Source organism: Alligator mississippiensis, chromosome 13 (genome assembly GCF_030867095.1).
Source record: "Alligator mississippiensis isolate rAllMis1 chromosome 13, rAllMis1, whole genome shotgun sequence".
NCBI classification, from domain to species: domain Eukaryota; kingdom Metazoa; phylum Chordata; order Crocodylia; family Alligatoridae; genus Alligator; species Alligator mississippiensis.
Genome location: NC_081836.1, coordinates 42239639 through 42261357, shown reverse-complemented (window position 1 = coordinate 42261357; position 21719 = coordinate 42239639). Strand labels below are relative to the sequence as shown.

At 41.5% G+C, this 21719-nt stretch overlaps 1 protein-coding gene across 4 annotated transcripts in view; it reads left to right on the top strand.

The window, feature by feature from the left end:
• Nucleotides 1-21719, top strand: part of SNX29 (sorting nexin 29) — a 454827-nt gene that overhangs the window by 157664 nt on the left and 275444 nt on the right. For all 4 annotated transcript variants that reach the window (XM_059716635.1, XM_059716634.1, XM_059716637.1 and 1 more), the window contains one exon: nucleotides 3664-3770. In XM_059716635.1, the coding sequence (XP_059572618.1) occupies nucleotides 3664-3770 (107 nt within the window). The remainder of the gene's footprint in view (nucleotides 1-3663; nucleotides 3771-21719) is intronic.

The following is a 21719-nucleotide window of genomic DNA, read 5'->3' as shown; positions in this document are numbered from 1 at the left end:
GCGGAATCAATCTAAGTTGCACAACTTTTTTATAAGTGGCATCTTTTAGATTGGTAGTGAACAGAACACACATTCACCCTTTGATAGTGTGGTAGGAGGGGGGCAAATCTTAGACCAGGTTCTGCCATTTTTAAACCAATATTGTGCTGAACTTCTGTTATGGGTATATTTCCTATCATTTATCCTGTCAAAACAGTAAAGTCTGTCTGTACGTGGCCTGGGAGCCCTGATCAGCTGATGCTCCCAGGCACCAGGGCTCAGCAGAGTCAAGGGCTCTGATGCGCCCCCATGACTGGGAGCAGCAGCTGATCTGTGTTCTCGGCCTCCAGGCGCACTGGAGCCTATGAATCCAGGGATTCTAATAATTTGAGCATAAATTACAAAATAACATATTTTTCCAGGCATTGTGAAACTCCTGGTTGCGGGTAATTTGCTTCTCTATCTTTTTATTAAATCCAGCTTCATGTGGCCCTCATTTTCATGTGTTATTTTTTTTGTCTGCTATAAAATGTATTCTGCTGCACTTTGTCCTCCTTAATGTATGTATGCTGGGACTTTTTTTATAATGAGGTTATTCAGATTCTCAGCAATGTTTGTCTCTTGGCACCAGGTCCTTTATTACCTCATATAAGGTATCTCATTGGTAACTGACAGCTGGTAATTCTTTTCCTCTATTCATCTTCTCAGAATCCTTCCTTCCTCTCAGTTTTTTTAACTTCTTGCCATTTCTTGTATTCTGATATACAACTCATCATGAACTAAATGGATTCACATATCTTTTCTTTTCAGTGATTATTCATAGTATTTCATTTATCACCATATTTAGTTGTTTTGTTCCTGATGGGTTTTTCCCCCCTCTTTGCTATGCATATTTACTAGACATTTGTAATTTGTCTGGGAGCCCTTTTTTATTCCCCTTTGTATTTTTAAACATACTTAAGCATTTCTGCTTGTGTGGTTCAGGAGACACAGTCATCTTTTTGTTTTGCTTTGCAATTTAGCTTTTTTTTTTTTAAGCTTGGGCTTTTGTGCTGTCTAAATTTTAGATTAGAAAAGCAAAATTTATACACATGCTTGTTTCTCTGGCTAACTGAAATCTTGGTGCTTATGACTTCTTTTCACAATCTCATTCCTGTCTCCTAATGCTGTGCTGCTTTAATATTGGCAAAAATGGAAATTTTCTTCCATTTGAATGTTTGTCCCCTCAGTTTCAGAAATTAGTCTCTTGTCTTTTCCTCTCAATCAGTTTCTAAAATCAGTCTCTTGTTCTACTTCCTGTAGTACTTTTGTTTTGTTTACAGTAAATTCCATTCTTCATAAAATTATGTAGAGAACCTAATTTGTCTGAGACTTTTGAATCTGTTCTGGATCACACTATCTTTCTCTATTAGTAAAGTAATGATAACACCATATTTTGCCCATTTTATCTTATCAGGGTAACTTCCATTTTCTGTTCCATTTTTTGTCACTCATGGAGGTGTAAGACTGTTTTCAGTTTACTGGTTTTCTAGTTGAGAAGCACAGTCAAATATTATAGTTCATATCTGCACTCAGTAGCTGCAAACCAAGCAAGAGTGGATATTAAATAAGATTAACCATCTGTATCAGTGTTGTTCTGTGCCAAAAAGTGCTCCCTCTGGTGCACAGGTACTAGTTATTTTGTTTAATTTTAGCGTGTTTTTATTAACTTTCATATGTCCAAGGTAATTGAGTAATTATAATCTGTGTGAAGCTTAGGGGATAAAATTTTATCAAATGGGAATCAATCCTGTTCTGAAAAACAGTTAAATATTTGCTCTCCAGTTCTCTAAAGTCTTACATTTTATTGATTAACTATTTAAGGATAAGTTAAATTCTTGGTGTTCTGTAGAGATGATAAAAGACCTGTTACCTTTGTCTTCTGGAGTGCTTCAGGTAATTTTAGAATACTTTTGGCAGTCTCTTCAGGACTGAACGCTACAGCTATTCTAGGTGCAAAGAAACTCAATGAAAAATAACTGCTGTACCTTTCAGAAGTAAACTCTTTTCACCTGAAAAATAATTTTCAGTATCTAGAAAATGATTTGCTTTGTTCTTGCTTTATAATTTGCTTTATGTTTTGGTAATCTTTTCCTTAATTTCTTTTATTTGAATGATGTTGTTGTTAAGACGCGAGTAAAGGATAAGTAGAATCTCTGTAAATGCGGTACCAATTTGAGAATGAATCTTTTTGTAAATCAGAATGTTGTGAGCCTTGGTGATGTTAATGGTGGTAATTATGCATTTTTTCACAGCAGATTGTTGTCTGCAACTTGCACATTTTTCAAGTGCCACAGGTACATTAGGAGCATGCAGTTAGACAAATTACCATTTTAAAACCATATTTTATATCCACATGTTGATAATTCTTCTTCCAGTCTTGCAACTTCAGCTTGAATTGTGATAATCAAGCTATGTGAGTTCCTTCTTGTGCATCATCATCACTAATAATACATTTGGAATCTTAGTTTAGCCTAGAGTACGGTAGTTGATGTGAAAGACAACTCAATCCAGTTTGCTCTCCCATAGTATCATCCAGGGGAAAAGGAATAAAACTAGGTCATTGTGTCCTTTTTCAAAGCAGATACAAAGGAAACAGCTGTTGAGTAAATTGGCATTTTCTATGTAGTCTCATTTCTGCAGCTTACCTCATTTTAAAGAAATCATAAAGGTTTCATCTATGAGAAGATCTTGTTTTCATAGTTGTCCCCTAAGTGCTATAGCAATTTATGCTTAAGAACATGCTACTACTTTTTTATGTAAGACTGAAAATGTATTAACTATAAATTATGCCAGTATGATGATTCAGAATACTGATACGAAAAAGTTAGAAACTTTTATAATATAATTATTGATTTAAGTTCAAGTTGTTTCCAAATATCTTGAAACCTTGTTTTTTCCCTGAATTCAGTGATATTATTAAAAAAACAAATAGAAGGGTTTTAAATTGTCAGTCATTTGATTCAGAACTAATGTATAACTCTGAAAAGCTGATTGTTTATTGGACCAAAAAAATAATTTTCACTTGTTATCCCTTATGGTTAGACTCCATTTTGGTTAGCCTGTAGACTTTCTAAATTTACTTTCCAAATGTTGATGGACTCTTTGGGTAGGGAGGGGCTGGGAGGGGAGGAGAGGGTCATAATTTCAGATTTATCAGATATAATTCAGTCAAATTTAGGGAGTTTTCCTCCTCTTTGCCTGGGCAATGCTTCATTAGTTTCTCTAAGGTACTTTTAAAAAGGAATTATAATTAACTATTTTCAAAACTGTGTAGCCTTAACTTAAGAGTTACAGAATTTTAGGACAAGGCTTTTAGGAAATTTAATTAACAAATTGTGTCTTATTTTAGTATACAGTTATTGTGTATGTGCCCACAACATACTTAACACATTAATACTACTTATTTGCCATTACCTCAGTTTTTATTACATTTTGTGTTTTACTGTTAAGTTATGAGGAGCTACTTAAATATTGGTTTAAAAAAAAAACAAGAAAAAACCCCCCTTTTGTATTTAAGTTACTTTTTTATTGGTGTTCAATATTTCGATAAAGGATTTTTGAAGGTATTCATTCTGAAAAGATTATTTACCTATTCACTACAGTAATTTCCATTTCAGTTTAATGAATCTTTTTTTATTTTAGTTCTGCCCAACCTTTGGAACATTGAAGGTGAATTTACCATTCCTGAGCAAAAGCAAGTGGAAAACAATGAAGAACTAGCTAGTTCTTATGAAAGAAAATTGATTGAGGTAAGAATGGTACAGTTTAGATTGTGTTCTGGAATAATAGCAAAAGCTCTTTAGGCTGAAAGACCATTTCCTCCTAAATTATATTAAAAAAATGCCTGATATTTATTATGGTTTGAATGATTTATTTCAGAACTATGAATCTGATTGAACAAGCTATTTTTTAGTCATGGGCATTTATGAAATATATCTTTTTCTTTTAGAGAAAGCATATGCCTATACTTTGATATCAGAATTGACATACTTTACTAGCTTCAGAATTGCTATGCCATTGTTCATAGATTAAAAAGTGCACACATTGCTATTCTTAATAAATTGTGCTTTCCTGAGTAATAAGATACCTAACAACATTATTAGTTTTGGACCAGTTTGTTGTCCTCAGTATTTGTTAAGACACCATTAACTTGAGTCAGCGTTCCATCCCCCTTCTCTCTGAACTGTATAGTTAATACATAACGTTACCTGGTATGCTTGTAAGCACAGTAAATGTTGCAGACCGTATGTTAAGATACTTTCCATTTTAAGCCTTCACAAAGTTATAACCATCATTAGCTCCCCCTTGTGAGGTTTTAATTTCCTTCAGGCGTCTTAAACTTACAAGTACAAGTGGCATATCAGATGATACTTTTAATTTCCTTGTAACACTATCTGATTGTTGTGCCAGAACAATGCTCAATTCAGTTAGTACTGCGGTGAGGCTTCTTGCTTAGTTCAAAGGATAAGATGTAAATCAAAAATGGCTGATGGAACTTACCAAGGTCTTTTAATGCCCCCTTGTTTACCTCACTATACCTATCTAAGGACTATTTCATAATAAAATAGGTATCATTTCTTTTTATACTTTTTAAAAATCTCACTCGCTAGCTTTATTTCCCCACACTTCAGGATTTGCAGATAGTCCTCCCCAGTTTTTATGCAAGATAGTGCTACTAATAACGGTCTGATTTTTTAGACCTGTAGAAGTGGAGATGTACTTACTTTATCCATTGTAAAGCCAACATAAAAACCTTCCTCTTCTCAGCACAGCGTATGTTGCGTTCATAGATTTCACATGGTTAAAAGGATGCAGCTCCTTTAATGATCCGGATTACATTACTAACACTTCTTTCATTTTTCTTTAGTATGTGGAGGATACCAATGTAACTGTTAATGGTAGTTAGCAAGGTAAAGGTTAGGGAAAGAAGACACCTCAAATGTTACTCTAACAGTGTTATACAGCTAGATCTGGAGTAGGGATGGGCCTCATGTTATGACCAGATTAAAGCCAATGTAGTGTTGTTGACATATCAAATTACAGGGCCACGTGGTTAGTAGAGTTTTCCAGCAAAAGACCAGAGACACACCCCCTCTTTACCCCACCCCCTGAGTTTATCACCAGTGAATAAGGATGTTGTGGTCCTTACAGAAATATGAGATAAATCTTGTCTGGCTGGCTGTATGTAACTTATTGTCCAAAGTTGCTTTTTTATCATTTACAATTGGGAAGGAAAGTTTGTTATTAATTTATGCATATTACCATTTAATTACATTAAAATGTTAAAATTTCTTATTAGCATTGCCATAAAGTTATATTCAGTCACCATTTTATTTAGTCACTATGAATATATTGATTTAACAAATGATATGTATAAAATATGAGAGAGATTACAGTAAATTAGAAGAAAATTGGTTTAATGAACTTTGTTTAGTGATTTGAACATTATGAATATTCCTAAATAAATATTTTACTTTTGCATAAAATCTCCATAAACAGCCCAAATTTATGAAACTCCCTAGAAAAAGAAGTAGAACATCATTAGTAATCATAATTTCTTCTGCTGCAAAGTCTGATACCACTCCCAGTGCACCCATTGTTTTGAGTTGTTAGCAAGGTGTGTGGATAACATTAAGCAATACATATAGCTCTGTTAGCCATCCCTGTGTAGCACGGACTAGACTCATTATGTTGTATAGAGTAGACTCCAGAGATTTTTATAATGCAAGCCCATGAACAATGAAAACAGATTAATCTCACTGTAAAGCATGTTTTTCTTTATTATTCATATCATTTTGTTGTGCCTAGAAAATGAACGTGTGTCTTTTGATTTGTGGTTGTTTTGGAGGGTTTGTCTTAATAACATTACCTGCTTCAGAAGTTTTCCAATCATAGGCACACTGGGAAATACAAAGTCCTTAGCGCCTGCACTACATTTATTCTCAAAACAAACAATCATTAAATGTTACCAAGGATTAGTTAACACAACAAAAAAACAGCTGTGATTTTTGTCTGCACATCCTGGACAAGATCTATGGTTGGGTTGATGTCCATAAGGGACTTTATTGTTTACAGTGTTTTTCTTTTATTTTGCTGTACACTAGTAACGAACATTTCCTGAAATGAAGAGATGAGCACTCATAATGCAAAACTGGAAAAAAAATATCTGACACACTAATTTTTGGGTGACTTTTCTTAAGTACATCTAATTATGGAGAACAGAATTCAGCTTTCCTTGCAGTTTCAGGCTTGTCCAATTTAGGGCCCTATTCATGATTGATTTTATTCATGGATTTAAACTTGCATTTCATCACATTTAAATTATAAGTTATGCAGAAAAAAAGGCTCAAGATGCCCCTAATGCGTATTATGAAAAGACTACTATAGACTCAATAATTAAAGTTGGGTCTTCTGTTTCCTGGTGCAGATTATTCCTGCCAAGAAATGGGGAATAAAAGTGACAGAGGGATGGATCTGCTGATGGGACAAAGGCTTTATATACTGAAACTATGACTACAATCCAAACCTCTGCTTCCCACCATGAATAGTTCTGCATTACAATAGTCACAGACAGTCCGAAGAATAGCATCCTTAACAAGGGGAGCCAGAATGGATAGAAAATATTTGTCCAGCTCTTAAGAGTTTTTCTTGAAAGCTTAAAAGCATGCCTTAAATATGTTTCTTGAGCTTTGCTTAATATTTAGAACACAGATTTTCCAATAACTATCAGTTCCCTTTTTGATTACTTTAAAATAGTCTTTCCTGCAAACCTGTGAAGATATTTTTTAAAATGATAGTTTCATTGGACACATTTTTTATTCCTTAAAAAACCGTTCTCTAGTCATTTTCTAGCCCAGTGGTCTCTACCCTTTTTGGGTAGATCACTTTTCGAATCAAAAAAAACCCCAAGATCTACCCTGTGCTGCTGTCACCCTCCTCCCCTCCCATAGATCAGCCTGTCGGGAGGGAAGCAGGGTGCAGATTGAGGCGGATGGAGAAAAAAATTATTTGGGGGTGCGACCCCCAGGAGGTCAGTCTGTGGGGAAAAGGGTTGGGGAGGGGAAAGGGCCATGGGGGGGCTGGGCAGATTGAGGCCCCAGTGGTGAGGGAGAGAGCGGGGCACAGACAGGAGCAGGGACTGGGGAGAGTGGGCCAGGCCGGGTGGTGGGACAACCGGAGGTCTGGGGGCATGTGCCCCTCAGGTCTCTGCTTGTCCCCCACTCTCCCCAGTCTCTGCTCCTGCCTGTGCCCTGCTCCCTCCCTCACTGCTGGGGCCTTGACCTGCCCTCTTTCCCCCCCCACGGTGGTGCGGGAGTGGAGCAGGGGCAGGCCTTGCACAGCTGGGCAGGTGCAGGACGAAGCCATGAGTGGCTCGTCTGGAGGGTGTGGGGAGGGGGGGACCCACAGCCTCGGAGGGCATGGGGAACATGTGTCCCCGGATGTGCATGCGGGGTGGCTCATCCAGGGCTGTGGGGAGGCTCCTGCACTACACACATCCCAGCGGAGGCCCAGGGGCCACGTGTCCCCCCAGTCTGTGCACAGGGCTTGGGGGATAAAGCCCAGTGTGCAGTGGCAGCCGCCTCTGCCCCACACACTGATCAGGAATGTATGACTTTCTGAACGAGTTAGTCTTTAAGGCTGCTTGTACATGTGACAGGGGTTTAGTTCTCCCTAAATTGAAACAGTGAGTTATTAATTGTGTTGATTAAAAATCCACTGTTTCAAATTAGGGACTTCTGTCACGTCACAGTGATGGCCTCTCATCAGCTCACCCACCTTCCCCCCTCCTTCCCCGCTGCTATGGGCAGGCTCTACCAGGGGGAAACAAAAAGCAGCGAGGGACCTGATCCTTTTTTCCTCCCAGAGCCTGCCTGCCTCTTCCACGGTTGGTGGGGTGAGCTGCTGGCAGGCACTGACCTGCGGGGGGCGGTACTTCCCTCTGTGGTGGTGGTGCCCCCCCCGGGCAGCACCCATCCGTTAGCTGCCCACCCATTTTTCTCAATGGAGCCTGCCTACATGAGCTGCTGCCAGGTCACGCAGCCCCTGAGCTGCAGGGTGGCCTGGCCCTTCCTTCCTCAGTGGTGGTGCTCCCCGGGACTGCCCAGGTGGGCTGCTAGTGGGCGGGTGTAACCCGGGGGACTCCATCACCACAGAGGGAAGGACTGGGTCCCCTGCACCTCAGGGCCTGCCTTCTAGCTGTGGGAGAGGCAGGCAGGCTCCGAGAGAAAAAAAAAAAAAGGATCAGGCCCCTCGCTGCTTTTTTTTTTCTTTTTTTCTTCAGTGGAGCCTGTCTGCATGAGCTGCTGCCAGGTTGCACAACCCCTGAGCTCTGCAGAGCCCAGTACTTCCTTCTGTGGTAGCAGTGCCTCCTGGGACTGCCTGGGTGGGGTGCTAGCGGGTGGGTGCCGCCACCTTGGAGGGAAGGTCTGGGGTCCTCTGCAGCTCAGGGGCTGCTTGGCCCATTGGCAGCTCGCCTCCCAGCTGTGGGAGAAACAGATAGGCTCCAGCACCCCACGCACCAACCTTGCTTCCTTGAGTGCCTGGGAATGGGCTGGCTTGCCTCTGGGGCAGTGTGGTAAGTTGGCAGGAGGGCAGCTGAATGTGCTGGTGGCTGGAGAAGGCGGTGGGGCCAGTGCACAGGGCGCTGGAAGCCCGCCAAACCTGGGCTTCCCCAAGCATGTCTGGGCTTCCAGCACTCCATGCACTGTTGCAATTTGTTACGTAGCAAACTAAAATACATCAGATGTGTTTTACTTTGCTATGTAACAAGGTCATTTAAAGCAAAATAGCCGCCACATGTGTACAACATGACAAAATTAAAACGAAATATGCTGCCGCAGGTATAAACAGTGGCACCATTACAGTGGTGCAAAAGGGCAATTAAGCTGCTTTAAAGGCCAAATTTGTCATGTGTACAAGCTCCTCATGGTGCTGTCCTGTCTTGCTTTTTCCCTGGGCAGAGTATAGTTGTAGATTAATAATTTCCTAGTATTTCTTATAGGATTAATAATTTCCCTGTATTTGTTATGGGACTGTAGATTAATAATTACCCATTAATGATTTTTTTATTTGTTAATATTGTAAATTTATCACCTGGTCTTTAACTGCTTGTACAAAGATATGTTTTTTTTCGATTTTGTCAATCTTGTGAAAGTTGTCTGTCTTTGAACAAACATACTAGAAAATTTTAGTGACAGAAAATTCTCAGTGCAGTGTTCTAGCAAAAATTCATTAATTTTTTTTTCCCCTAAGAAATTGTAGCCAAAAGCAAAATATGGAGCATGGACAAATTGTTGTATGTCCTTGAGAATGTAAAGCATATTGGTCTGGTTACTAAATATTATAATACCAAAGTCATACGAAAGTGGAAGCCATCTGGTGACCAATTCAGTGATATTGTTAAGCAGCTCCTGGAAAAAAACTTCCTTTTTTAATAAGATTTCTCCAAGATATGTATATGGATTGTCTGTTGCTGACAGTCTTGCCCTTGGTGAATAAGATGAACTCTCTCTTTTCCTGCAAAACACGTTTTAAAAAAAGAACAATATACACATGAGTCACCATGCATATAATCAGCGATCCATTTGTTAATCACACATTGATGGTCAAATGAATCTTTTTCCTTGCAAATTTATGTAAGCACTTAGCTTCTGCTGTGGGTACTCAGTTGGCAGAAAAGTTGTGTAAACTGTTTCTTCTGAAGGTTCCCTAGGAAAAAACTATCCATTAATCCATTAAAATACTCATATTTGAGTCAATACTGGCTATTTCTTAACACATAACATTCAATTTGTAGGATGCTTTCTGCTAAATGTATTTTATTAATAAAATAATTTTATATATGCATATATGTGGCTGCTGATAAATTGCCCAGCCACCTTCTAGGGATATAGGCAGTTTCAGACATCTTTAAGCCTCTATGCTTGATACAGCTGGATATTAGAGGGGCCTTGTACAATGGTCTTTAAAGTTCTGATCTGACATTTTGTATTTATTTTTATTACTGTGACTGGGTCCAGGTGACAGTGTTGGATCCAGATAAATTTCATATCACAACTGGAACAGAATTGGTATGGGTGGATTCAGATGTCAAGTCAAATATGCACTCTTTCTTCATTGTATTTTGCACATTCTTAGGAATTCCAGTTTGAGGTTCCAGATTTGGCCCATCTCTAGCTTGAATCACAGAAGAAAGAAACAAATGATATCTGCACCATAATGCAGAAAAGTACTTTAAAAATAATTTTTCCAACTATTTGAGTTGGACTAATAAAAGATAGACCCAAAGAACCTTGTCTGCCTATGTCCTTAGACCACCACGGCTACAACCTTACACCCCTAAAAAAATACTTTAAAAAGCCCAACCAAACCCAAAAGCCATTGATAAATGTCTTCTTTGCCTTTCAGAGGCTGTAGATCAGATAGCAAGAACAAAAACTTTAAACAGCTTTAATTACATTTTCAGCCCCAGTTTTCATGCATCAATTAAATCTGTCATCCATACAGTTCTATTTGTGACTTTCAAAGCCTTTCTCTTTCACTTTCGGATAAGCCACTGCGCCAGTCTTACTGAGGCCCTCTCTATACGTTATATCTATTGCACAATTACCTTGTTAATTGGCTACATGTACAAATTAACTTTCATGCCTTAAAAAGGTCCAACCAACTATAAACTTATTGCACGAAAATGTGTAATAACCTTGTAGATGGTTTCTATTCAGCTTTATTTAGCTTGTGTAGGCTGTCTGTGGCTGGGAGATGGCAGTGGCTGCAATTTTCCAGTCGCTGGGGAGCATAACACACTCCTGGGCTGGGAGATCACCATCAATGCGGTCAGCCAGCCACAGGGGTGTGGGGTTGTGCCAGGCAGTGATTGGAAAGTTGCAGCTGCTGCAACCTCCCCTCTGTGGGGCACTCCACATACCCCTGCGCATGGGAGAGAGACTTGTGCTCCACAGACTTGGATATTCTTGGTCCCCATGGCTGGGAGCCCCATCACCAAAAAGGGCTCCCAGCCGTGGGAACCTCTGCCTTGCCAGTTCAGGGTGAGCCCAGGATCCAGTTCCCCTTACATCGGCAATAAGGTCTGATAGGATCTGATGCATATGTGGCATGGCAGGAGGCACGATTATGTGGATCACGCATTAGATCAAATCGTGCCTTTACTTACATTTGTAGAGGGAATGTGACTTCCATTCTGAGAGAGGTGAAAACAGTATTTGTAAGGCGAAATGGTAAAATATTGTTTTGGTTTCTTTTGCCTAATACAAATGTGTACCTTTTGCACAGGAGTAATGGAGAGCATAATAGTTGTTCAATAGTTGTTGAAATTACATTAACTCCATTCATTTTAAGGCAGGGGAGAGGTAATGTGCACTTCTACCCTGCCTTTTGCCTGACTTTACACTAACCAACTAACCCTCTCTTTTTTTCAAAAAAATTTTGCTTCAAGATAATTACAAAATAAAAAGATAAACTATGAGGAATGAAGTGAAGGAGACATTCCTTCAGTTCAGAATACTGGGTGGTTTATTAAAAATTTCATCAAGTTTGAATCTCCCTATGTGATGGGTGAGATGATTAATGGTTTTAAAAGGGATTTTTTAAAATCCCTCTTTCTCCTATAAAACACAGTCTTCTGATAATGCAGCTTTGACTGTATAATATACAGATATTTATTTTACAGTTTGTGATGCAAATATTTTGCCATTCACTCTTCAGGTTTATCTCCATTTATGCCTTTTTTTGTAACCATATTGGGCGGGCCGGGAGCGATCCGGGGCCCTTTTTCCGCGCTGGGGTCTGTGGCCAGCAGCCCGGACACGCTGGGTCGGAGAAAGCAGGCGACACGCTAGAATTAGGCACGGACGCGTAATGGTTGATTCAAGATTATTTACTTACACCGTAGATGGTCGCGGTGTAGGCTGGAAAGTTTCCCCAGGTGAAGCTCCGCTTAAATCCCCAGTTTAGGGACTCGGACAAAACTCTGACTCACTCACACGGAGTTGTCGAGGCTCCGTGGATCCTTGATTGCACGCAGGGAAGAGGGATACGTCGAGGATTGCGCTCGGCGACGGGGAGAAGAATCGATAGGTGATCAGTCTATCGTTTAGCAGCCACAGGTCAAATCTCCATAGAGGCACTCTGCAGCATGCTCAAAGTTCTCCTGATGTTCGTGGAGTCCTCCAACTTGGGCGGAAACCACTCAAGCCTTTTATACGGCTAGCAAGCCAATCGCTAGCCGCCACGTGAGAATAATTTAAAAACAACCAATAATGGGGCTCGAATTTAAATACAAATGGCGGGAACTCCTTGCAACGTGGATTTCTATGCTGCAAAGAAGAAATGCACCCTGCAAAGAAAGCTTCAAACGGCGGGAAAATAATTCAGTGGTGCCAAAGCATACACAAAAACAAAAATCACACCTTTGGGTTGTGGCAGACAAGGTTCCTTGGGTGAATTTGATATCTTTTATTAGACCAACCCAAATGGTTGGAGAATAGTTATTAAGCAAGCTTTTGGGTTCAAAAACCCTTCGTCAGGCTAAGGACGCTGCAACAGTTGCTGCGTGCTCTTCCTGGATGGAATGAAAAGTAAACAAGCCAGGGGCTAAACCTTTGGGTTGTGACACATAACCTACAATGTCAATAGAAAAGTGTGTTTCCTTTTCTGTTTCTAAAGGTGGAGGGTTTGTTGTATCCAATTATTTCACATTCATTACAGTATGTCTTTGGGATATATGAACTTATTGCAATTTTAGTCATAAATTTTGGAGAATTAAATTTTTTTAAAATTCAAAGTAATAAAGCAGTGTGAATTCAATGAACAGTTGAGGGGATAACTGAATAGCCGGGCTATCATTGCATGTAAGTGTATGTTTTAGATTCAGATTTTCTTCATCATGATATAAACTACTAGATTTATCAGTCATTGCATCTTTGCAATATTAGAGAGTACTTTATAACAAAATAACTAAACCAAAAAACTTATCGACAACCGCCATTGTTAAGGTAGATGAGAAAGAGTACTCAGAATGATGGATAAATGGTTATAGGTTGTATATGTCATTTTAATCATAATGATTTTTTTTAAACAGTGATATGTGATATGCCAAGAAAAGGCAAATTTTGTTTCTATGACTGTTGCATATAGCATTTAAAGTATATAACTGTGAATGCTATGTAATAATATACCAAAAAAATAAGAATAGATACAGCAACCTTTGGAAAGCAGTGTAGTTTTCCTTGTAGTGTGTAATCAATAGTATAAAGTGTTCTCTTGAAAGGTCAAGTTCAAGGCAAACACCAGCTGTACAAGCCACCAGGACAGCATAATACAAATAATGGCTGCTACCAGAAATCTGTATAACCACTCACACGTGCTTCATACAGAACTGCCAACAATAAGCATTTTCCAGGCTACAACTATTCTAGACAACAGTCTTTCTCTGGAGCTGTATATGCATGAGTATGCTTGATTGACTGAGTGCCACTGTAGACAGCTCTGCTCTCTTGTATTCCCCCCAGCACCCCCATCCCTCTTATCCCTCTGAGCAACTGTCTTTTAACTTGTTAATTGTATTTTTATTTTTCCCCTTGTTTTTATAAGAAAATAATCCTTTTATGAGTAGAGAAGGTTTAAAGTTATTTTTGTTAGCATTGAAGAATACTGCCTTTGGAGCCCCTTAATTGTTTTTACACAGATCACTGTAACATTGATTTTAATTTTACCAGTGCCTCAATTTATGGGATTTTGTTCATACTACTGGCCTTTTCACTGAATGTCACGATTTTCTCCATGACAGAACGTACAGGGAACGTGAGGCTTGGCACTAAATTGTATGTTTGCACTCAGAATATATGTTTTTGTAGTAAACTTGTTTAATTATATGATTTTAAATACAGTTTGTCCCTATAGTGAACAAGGACAGTCATGTCCTTTGAACTGTGCATGGATTCAAAATTCTGTTATTGAACTCCTTTAGGAACTAGTTTGAAAGACTGTTTATGGACAGAGCCTTTTATGTTGGTGGTTGGATTTTGATGGCAGGAACTGTGTGGTTTCTTTGCAAATTACTATAAGACCAATCTTGTGCTGGTAACTTTTATTGCTTTCACTTCAGACGTCTTGACACTGACACTTTAAAATCCACAGGTCAGGTCCACACGAACAGGGTTGTGCCTTTACAGCAGCACAAATAACAGTGGCACAAATTTGTGCTGCTACTTTGTGCCCTAGTGCCTGTGTGCTTTGCTGCAGGACACGTCCTGCTACTCCACATGCTGTGGGGTGGGAGGCTGGTTGTCTTGTCTCAGCGCACACTGTGTCCCAGCCAGCTGCTCCATGGCTGCCTGGGGTGCAGTTACCTTAGCATGGGGGTCCACATGCTTCAGCATAAGGGCTCTGCATTGGAGCCCCAGGGTTGCCTGCTCCTCCATCTTGAGGCACCCTGCACCCCAGCCAGGTGGGGAGCGGCTGACTAGGGCACAGGATGCCTCAGCATGGGGCCTCCACAGCATGCTAAGATGAGACAGCAGGAGTCCTGGGCTGACTGCTCCCCTCTCTCTGCATTTGTCCTGGCACTTGCCACTTTGGCATGGTTTGTGCCGTGCTTTTTCAAGGTATTTTTTTCCTTTGTTATCCAGGAAATCATAGTAGCAAATTTTGTCCTGGTGCTGCTAATTTGCAGTGCTGAGTACTGGTTAATGTGCAACTCATACGGATTGTGGCACTGTATAGAGGTTTGCAGCACCACAGACGAACTGTGTCTGCATGTCTGGATCCAGTCTTAGTATCTATACGTACCTACACATAGTTTCATCTAAAAGAGCAGGATCAATTTTAATTACTGGGCATGAAATCCTGACTCCACTGACATTAATGGCACGACTCATTAAGTTCAACATGACTAGAATTTTGCCCTGCATATAAACCAGCTCATTAAATATGGCTAATTGCTTCATTACTTTTCTCAGGAAATTAGGTATGATAGGGTGTACAGGATTTTTGGTGTCCCCAGAGAGGATGACCCCTTTTTGTTGCACCTGCCTTAAATGGATGTACTGAGCTGGACTGTGGCCCGGGATTTTTAGCTCACTTCTTGAAAGGAATTTTATAATCATCTTGCGGAGACAGATATTGCAGAGACCCAATGAAGTTACAGCCCAGAATAACTAACCTTTGCATGTTAGAGGAACTGGGTTATCCTTAAAAGATATGATGAGTTTTCTTTATCCAGAAGCAAGGTAAGGTGTTTTGGCAGCACTGGTTTTCATGTATTTCATTTTGGACTTTGCTCGTTTTGAGGGACCGTACAAAGATTTAGCAGCAAGAGACTCTTCCCAACTTTTAGTTACTTCAAGATAAATTATGATTTCTGAAATATTTCTTAGAACAGCAAGGTAGTTTTTGGCCTTCCTGTGAATTGTGATGTTTTGATGCCCTGGCATCATTCTTTTGATGTTAAATTTGTGCTTTGCGTATGAGAAATCAGTTTTGCGAGGTATAGATAGTATACAGTCAACAGTGAAGAGTGTGTTGCATGCTGTTATGTGTGATTGACTACAGGCCTGTACTGCTCCCAGAATATTATGAGTTGATAAGGATTGTGTTACATTTGCTTGTTGCTGATATTATGTAAAATGAAATTAGCTTCTTTCATGTGGCATTGAGGAACAACAAAAAGAAGGTAATAAATAATCACTGTAAGTGAATTTATGGGAAGAGATTATAATTTTAGATAGTGAAATAATTAAGTAGAGAGTTAGAATTTTGAATTTTCATAGACTGTATTATCGTTTAATGTAGCTGTAACAGGGGGCTGTCTTGGGGCGAGTCTGTCATTGACCCGCTCACCTGTTTCTGGGTCAGCCAACCACCTCCTCACCTGCCACACCTTGATGATACATAATTATGGTAATAATTAGGTGGGAGGCTGCCCATTCTTGCCCCGATGCCAGGGCGTGTGATCTGCAGCTCCATTCCTTCCCTACACTGCAGCCCAAGCCTCACAGATGGCATCCAGATGACGCAATGCTCCTAGCCTACAGCCGGACCAAGCTTAGCCCTTGTTGTCAGGCCAAACATTCATACTGCCTTCCTCTCACTAGGGCCTCTCACACTCCACTCCCTCTCACAGGGTCTCTTTCATGCATCGACAACTTGTACTGCCTTGCTTCCTCTTCGAGTGGGCCCCTTTGACCATAAGCTTTACTTAGTGCACACCTTGGGTAGTAGATGTGCTGTCTTTTGGGCCTCTCCCATGACCCTCACTGGGGTAGTGGCCAGCCATTTACCCGACTGCTTCCAAGCTTGCCCTGGCCCCTCCTGGGGCAACTCACGCACACATACTGGGCTCCCAACCCTCTGGTTTCCCCCTCACTGGGGCTTTACTTCACCCCCCCTCACTGGGGCTCCACGTCTCCGCCCCCTCACTGGGGCTGCACACCTCAACAGTGGGGGCTCAGGTGGCCGTAGCTGTGCCTGGCTCCCCTTGTACTGACAGTATTGTGGGGGCTAGGGGTTAAGGCAACCCGACCCACCTTTTACCGGGGTGGTAACTGGCCTGGTATTTCCTGGGGGCTCCCGCACCACTGGAAGTCCCACCAGGCCACCCAGTCCTGGCAAGGTGCATTTTTAGGTCATGCCCAAGACTAGGAGCCTCCAAACCATCCCCTTAGGCTCCTACCCTTACCTCCAGGATATTGCATGCAGCCAGGCAGTGTTTCTGCGTGGCCTGCCAGCAGCAAACTGCTCTGTTTATAATGGCCACCACAGTCAAGCAGCTGCTGGCTGCTTGGCTCAGCCCTTAGAGTGGCAGGCACCAACAGGGCCCTGCTACAGTAGCAATAAAATTATTCCTTAAATGTAGATTGCAGTCTTCATAAGCAAATTGCCCTCAGGCTGAAACTGAAGATTACTTGTGGTGGTGGTGGTGTTATGATGATGATTATGATGATTATTTGATGTTGGTCAAAAGTTAATGACATAATTATTGGTGAAGTATGTCTTTAGGGTTTATTGCAAACTATTTTATTGAGCCTGACACAAGATATTCTCAAATAATCTGTTTTTAATCTGACAGCAAAGGACAAATGGTAAATGGTAAACCTTGCGTTCAGTATCCAATGTATTAGGCTCTGAATGCAGCATTTGGAGGTAAGATAGAGCTTGTACTGCAGCAAAGACTAAGTATGAAGGAAAACTACTTGTAACCAAAGAAGTAACTACTATAACCAAAGAAGTGAGAGCCCATTATCAGGTGGCTGACCAATAAATGGACTCCAGAGGTTGATAGTGGCAGGACTGCTCCCCAGTGTGGCGGATATAAGCATTTATTAATGCAGATAGGTCAAGTACACATGTTCAGGCAACATTTCTGTCTCTATGGCTGGCTCTTTCCCCAGTGCTGAAGCATGATGCCTGCCTGTGCAGGTCAGGCTGCAGTGACCAGGACTTGGGCCCCATGCCAGGCAAGTAGGATGTGGGAGGGGCTGGAGGGAGGGCGCCATGGGAGGGGTGGGTCCCCTGCCTGCCCCCCAGCCCAGCCCCCCCATCGCTCCCTCCGCCAGTGCCAGCATCCCTGCACTCACCAGCAGTAGCAGTGACTGTTGGGGCCTCCTAGCACAGCCCTCCTCTCCCTCCCGCACAGCATGGGACAGCAGGGCTTGGACCTGGCCACCTGGTCGCCTGGCACCCATGCTGCCACCACTGTATCATGTGGCTGCGGCCTTGCTCAGCAGGGCGTTGCACGGCACGGCATGCTTTAAGGCAGTTTGGGGCTGTGACTCAGGTCTCCAGACCACCCGCTATATATGTAGTGGTCTTTTCTTCTACTTGTGGAAGAGCATGGATTTGGCGGTATTTTAAAAAATGATTTTTGGGGATGCTGCTTCAGCAGTCCATCTGGCACAAGGGGTAGTGTCCCCAGATATCAAGTGGCTGGGCTTCAGAAACCCCTGAGCGCATGTAGCCCTGAGCTGCTGGCCAGGGAAGACCCCAGAGGAGCTGGGCAGGGTTATAGTTTCATAGTTGGTAGGGTCAGAAAGGACCTGAGCAGATCATCAAGTCCAACCCCCTGAGGTACATTCTCAGTATGTTGCTGAAAGAAAGTTTTTGATTGTAGCCATGTTGGTCTAAGGCAGGCAAGCTTCTTTGGGTAGATGTGATATCTTTTATTAGATCAACTGAGTAGTTGGAAAAAAGTTCTTAGCAAGCTTTTGGGCACAATCCCCCTTCTTCAGGCATAGGGAGTCTCTGCTGTTCTGAGATCTTCAAGGAATGAAAGAAGCTTAAAGTGTGACAGGAGGTCAGCGAGAATGTAAATAGGTGGAAATTAGGAAACCAAAGGGTAGAGACGCGAAGGGAGGGGTGTAAACAAGGGGAAAGTAATGCCAGGGTGAGTAAGGGAGACTCAACTGTAGTTGAGTTCTCCAAGGTAGAAAAGAGGCAAGTCTGTTTAAAAGTAAATAGCTGGAATTTAGGAAGACAAAGGGTGGAAAAGGAGGGCAGGAGAGGAAGAGGGGGAAAGAAAAACGTAAATGGTAAGGTCAGGCAGATACCTGGTGAATCAGATGTCAGGCAGGTTGTAATGATTCATAAATCCAGTGTCAATATTAAGTCCATGATTTTTTGTATCCAGTAGATTTATGAAGCGAAGTTCATAGGCTCGTCTATGAAAGGTGTTTTGTAAGTTCCTTTTGCGGATTAGAACTGAGAGATTGGAGAGGGAGGGATTGTCTTGTGAGAAGTATGTACCACAGGTAATTGGATTTTTTTGTTTTTGATGGATTTTTGGTGTGCGTTCATTCTGGTACACAGTTGTTGTTCAGTTTCTCCTACAGATTTTACATCAGGGCATTTGGTGAGATATATAACATTTCTGGAGGTGCAGGTGTAAGATCCAGGAATGGTGATGGTTCTGTTGTGGGGTGTGGTTATTGTGGGAGTGGTGGAGATGTGTTGGCAGGTTTTGCCAAGACAAGAAATGCAAGAACTCATTTCCAACTACTCATTTGGTCTAATAAAAGGTATCGCATCTACCCAAAGAAATGCTTGCCTGCTGAAAGGAAGTGTAAGACCAAGAAGAGAATCCCTCCACTGCCCAACCCAACTTCACTTATTCACTACCTCTATAAAAGAAAACTTTTTTTCTTCATAGTTTCATAGTTGGTAGGGTTGGAAGGGACCTGAGCAAATCATCAAGTCCGACCCCCTGCCATGGCAGGAAAAAATATTGGGGTCAAACGACCTGAGCAAGGTGTTCATCTAACCTCCTCTTAAAGACCCCCAGGGTAGGAGCCAGCACCACTTCGCTTGGAAGTTGATTCCAGGTCCTAGCCGCCCTGACTGTGAAGTAGCGCCTCCTGATGTCTAGTTTGAATCTACCCTCTGCCAGCTTGTGACCGTTATTTCTAGTCACTCCTGGGAGTGCTCAGGGGAACAGGGACTCCCCCAATGCCTGCTGGTCCCCTCTGACTAGTTTGTAACAGGCCACTAGATCCCCCCTCAGGCTTCTCTTGTGGAGGCTGAACAGGTTCAGGTCCCTTAGCCTCTCCTCGTAGGGCCTGCCCTACTGCCCCCTGATCATGCAGGTGGCCCTCCTCTGAACCCTCTCAATGTTGTCCACATCCCTCCTGAAGTGCGGTGCCCAGAACTGGATGCAGTACTCCAACTGCGGCCTGACCAGTGCCGCAGGAGGGGGAGGATCACCTCCTTGGACCTGCTTGAGATGCATCTGTGGATGCATGACAAGGTGCGGTTGGCATTCCTGACCACGTCCCCACACTGTCGGCCCATGTTAATTTTGGCATCAATAATGACTCCAAGATCCTTTTCTGCCTCTGCACTGACAAGAAGGGAGTTCCCCAGCCTGTAGGTATGCTGCTGGTTCTTCCTCCCCAGGTGCAGCACCTTGCACTTGTCAGTGTTGAAACCCATCCTGTTCTCATCTGCCCACCCCTGTAATCTGTCTAGGTCCAATTGCAGCCTATTCCTCCCTTCTAGCATGCCCACATCCCCCCACATCTTAGTGTCATCAGCAAATTTGAATAGGATGCTTTTTACCCCCTTGTCCAAGTCTCTCCTCATATTCCCTCCCAGCCTTCTCCATTTATGTTCCCAGGGGAACATTTTGCCTTACTTCTAGGGGAGTCCCCCAACTCTCCCTTCCTTACTGTCCCTTCCAAGCATGTACAGCTCTCTCTCACAGGAGGGCATTTGCTTCAGTTTTATTGAGACAATAGCAGGGGATAGCTATCTGAAAAAAGTTTCTCTTTGTAAGGGAGGTCTGCATATTCACTCCCATTCAGAACAGTAGATGACAGACAGGAAGTGGACAACTCTTTGTGGAAGTAACTTTGGGGAAAAATTATTCTTTATCCCTAGCTGAAGAAGAAACCTGGAGTTTTGAATAATGAAGAAAAATGACCTATTAATTGACCTGTAATGACTAGTAATTTCTTCAAGTATAGACTGTGGTCAAATTTTTAGTGAATTTTAATTTTAAAAAGAAAAGTTAAAAGATTATTCTCCCTTCATTTTTGCAAAATTTCAGGGATAGTATGGCCCAGGTTGTTGAAAAACTTATCTTATTTGTACATGATTTTCTTGTTTTAAACATCATTATAATGAAAAACAACTCTGAGGATATTTGAAGACCCTTAAGGGCAAATTACTTATTGCTTAAAGCCCTGTGTGAAACAAATAAAACAGGTCATAATGAGATATGGCTTGGAGGAATATAACCTTGTTATAAATAATTTTAAAGAAAACAAATAAGCTTCCATCTAAAAAGCCAGTTGTACAATAAAAATATACGCATTATAATCAGCCATAAGGTACATGGATCTCTTACTGTAAAATAATGCTGCATTCTTGAAATCCACTTAGGAGGAAAGAGTAGCAAGTCAACAGTGTGGTGTAGTGTTTTAAAATAAATATAAATTATGTCTAAAAAAGCAGTAAGATAATTTTTAGTTCTTGTTCTGTATATGCTAATAATGTGAATAGAAATCAGCAAGACTATGGTGGTTCAGTGCCTGGGGAAAAATCTGATCACTTCAATTTGGGTGTCTTGGAGCCTGTCTGTCAGTGCTGAGATTTGTGGAGGACAACGCTAAGTATGTCATGTTCATTGGAATTCGCACCTGTTTTCCAAATCTGGAAATTTACCTGTGAGGTTGCTGAGAGTTCAAGAGCAGGTTCTGAGAATGAAACCAGAGCAATCCATAAGCAAATATTTGGCTCTGGAGCATGTAACTGGCATCTGATGGCTGGGGCATATTCAGACATGTCCTCCCTGAGATTCATTGCTGATGCAATATAGACAAAGGATGTTTGTAGACATCCATGTTTGAAAGTGATGGCCATGGTTTTCAGAGGAAGTTGATCATGAATTTTTGACTGGTCATGGTGTTAAGCCGTGGCAAAAACTCCTTCGTATGTACAATAGGCATGATATATACCTCTAAAATATACAGTGCATGCATAGGCTTTCCTGGGAAGCTATTGTTTATGTACCAGTTCCAATGTCTGATTGTTAATTGAATCAAAGTTGGTATTTTTAAAATTTGGTAGTGGGATAGAGCTACAAAATAAAAATCCTGTATAGTTAGAATTTTCTGAACAGTTGCTATTACCACCACTCCTAGAAAAGCTATACTTTAAAAAAACCCTGTAATTTTCAATTGAAAGTAGTT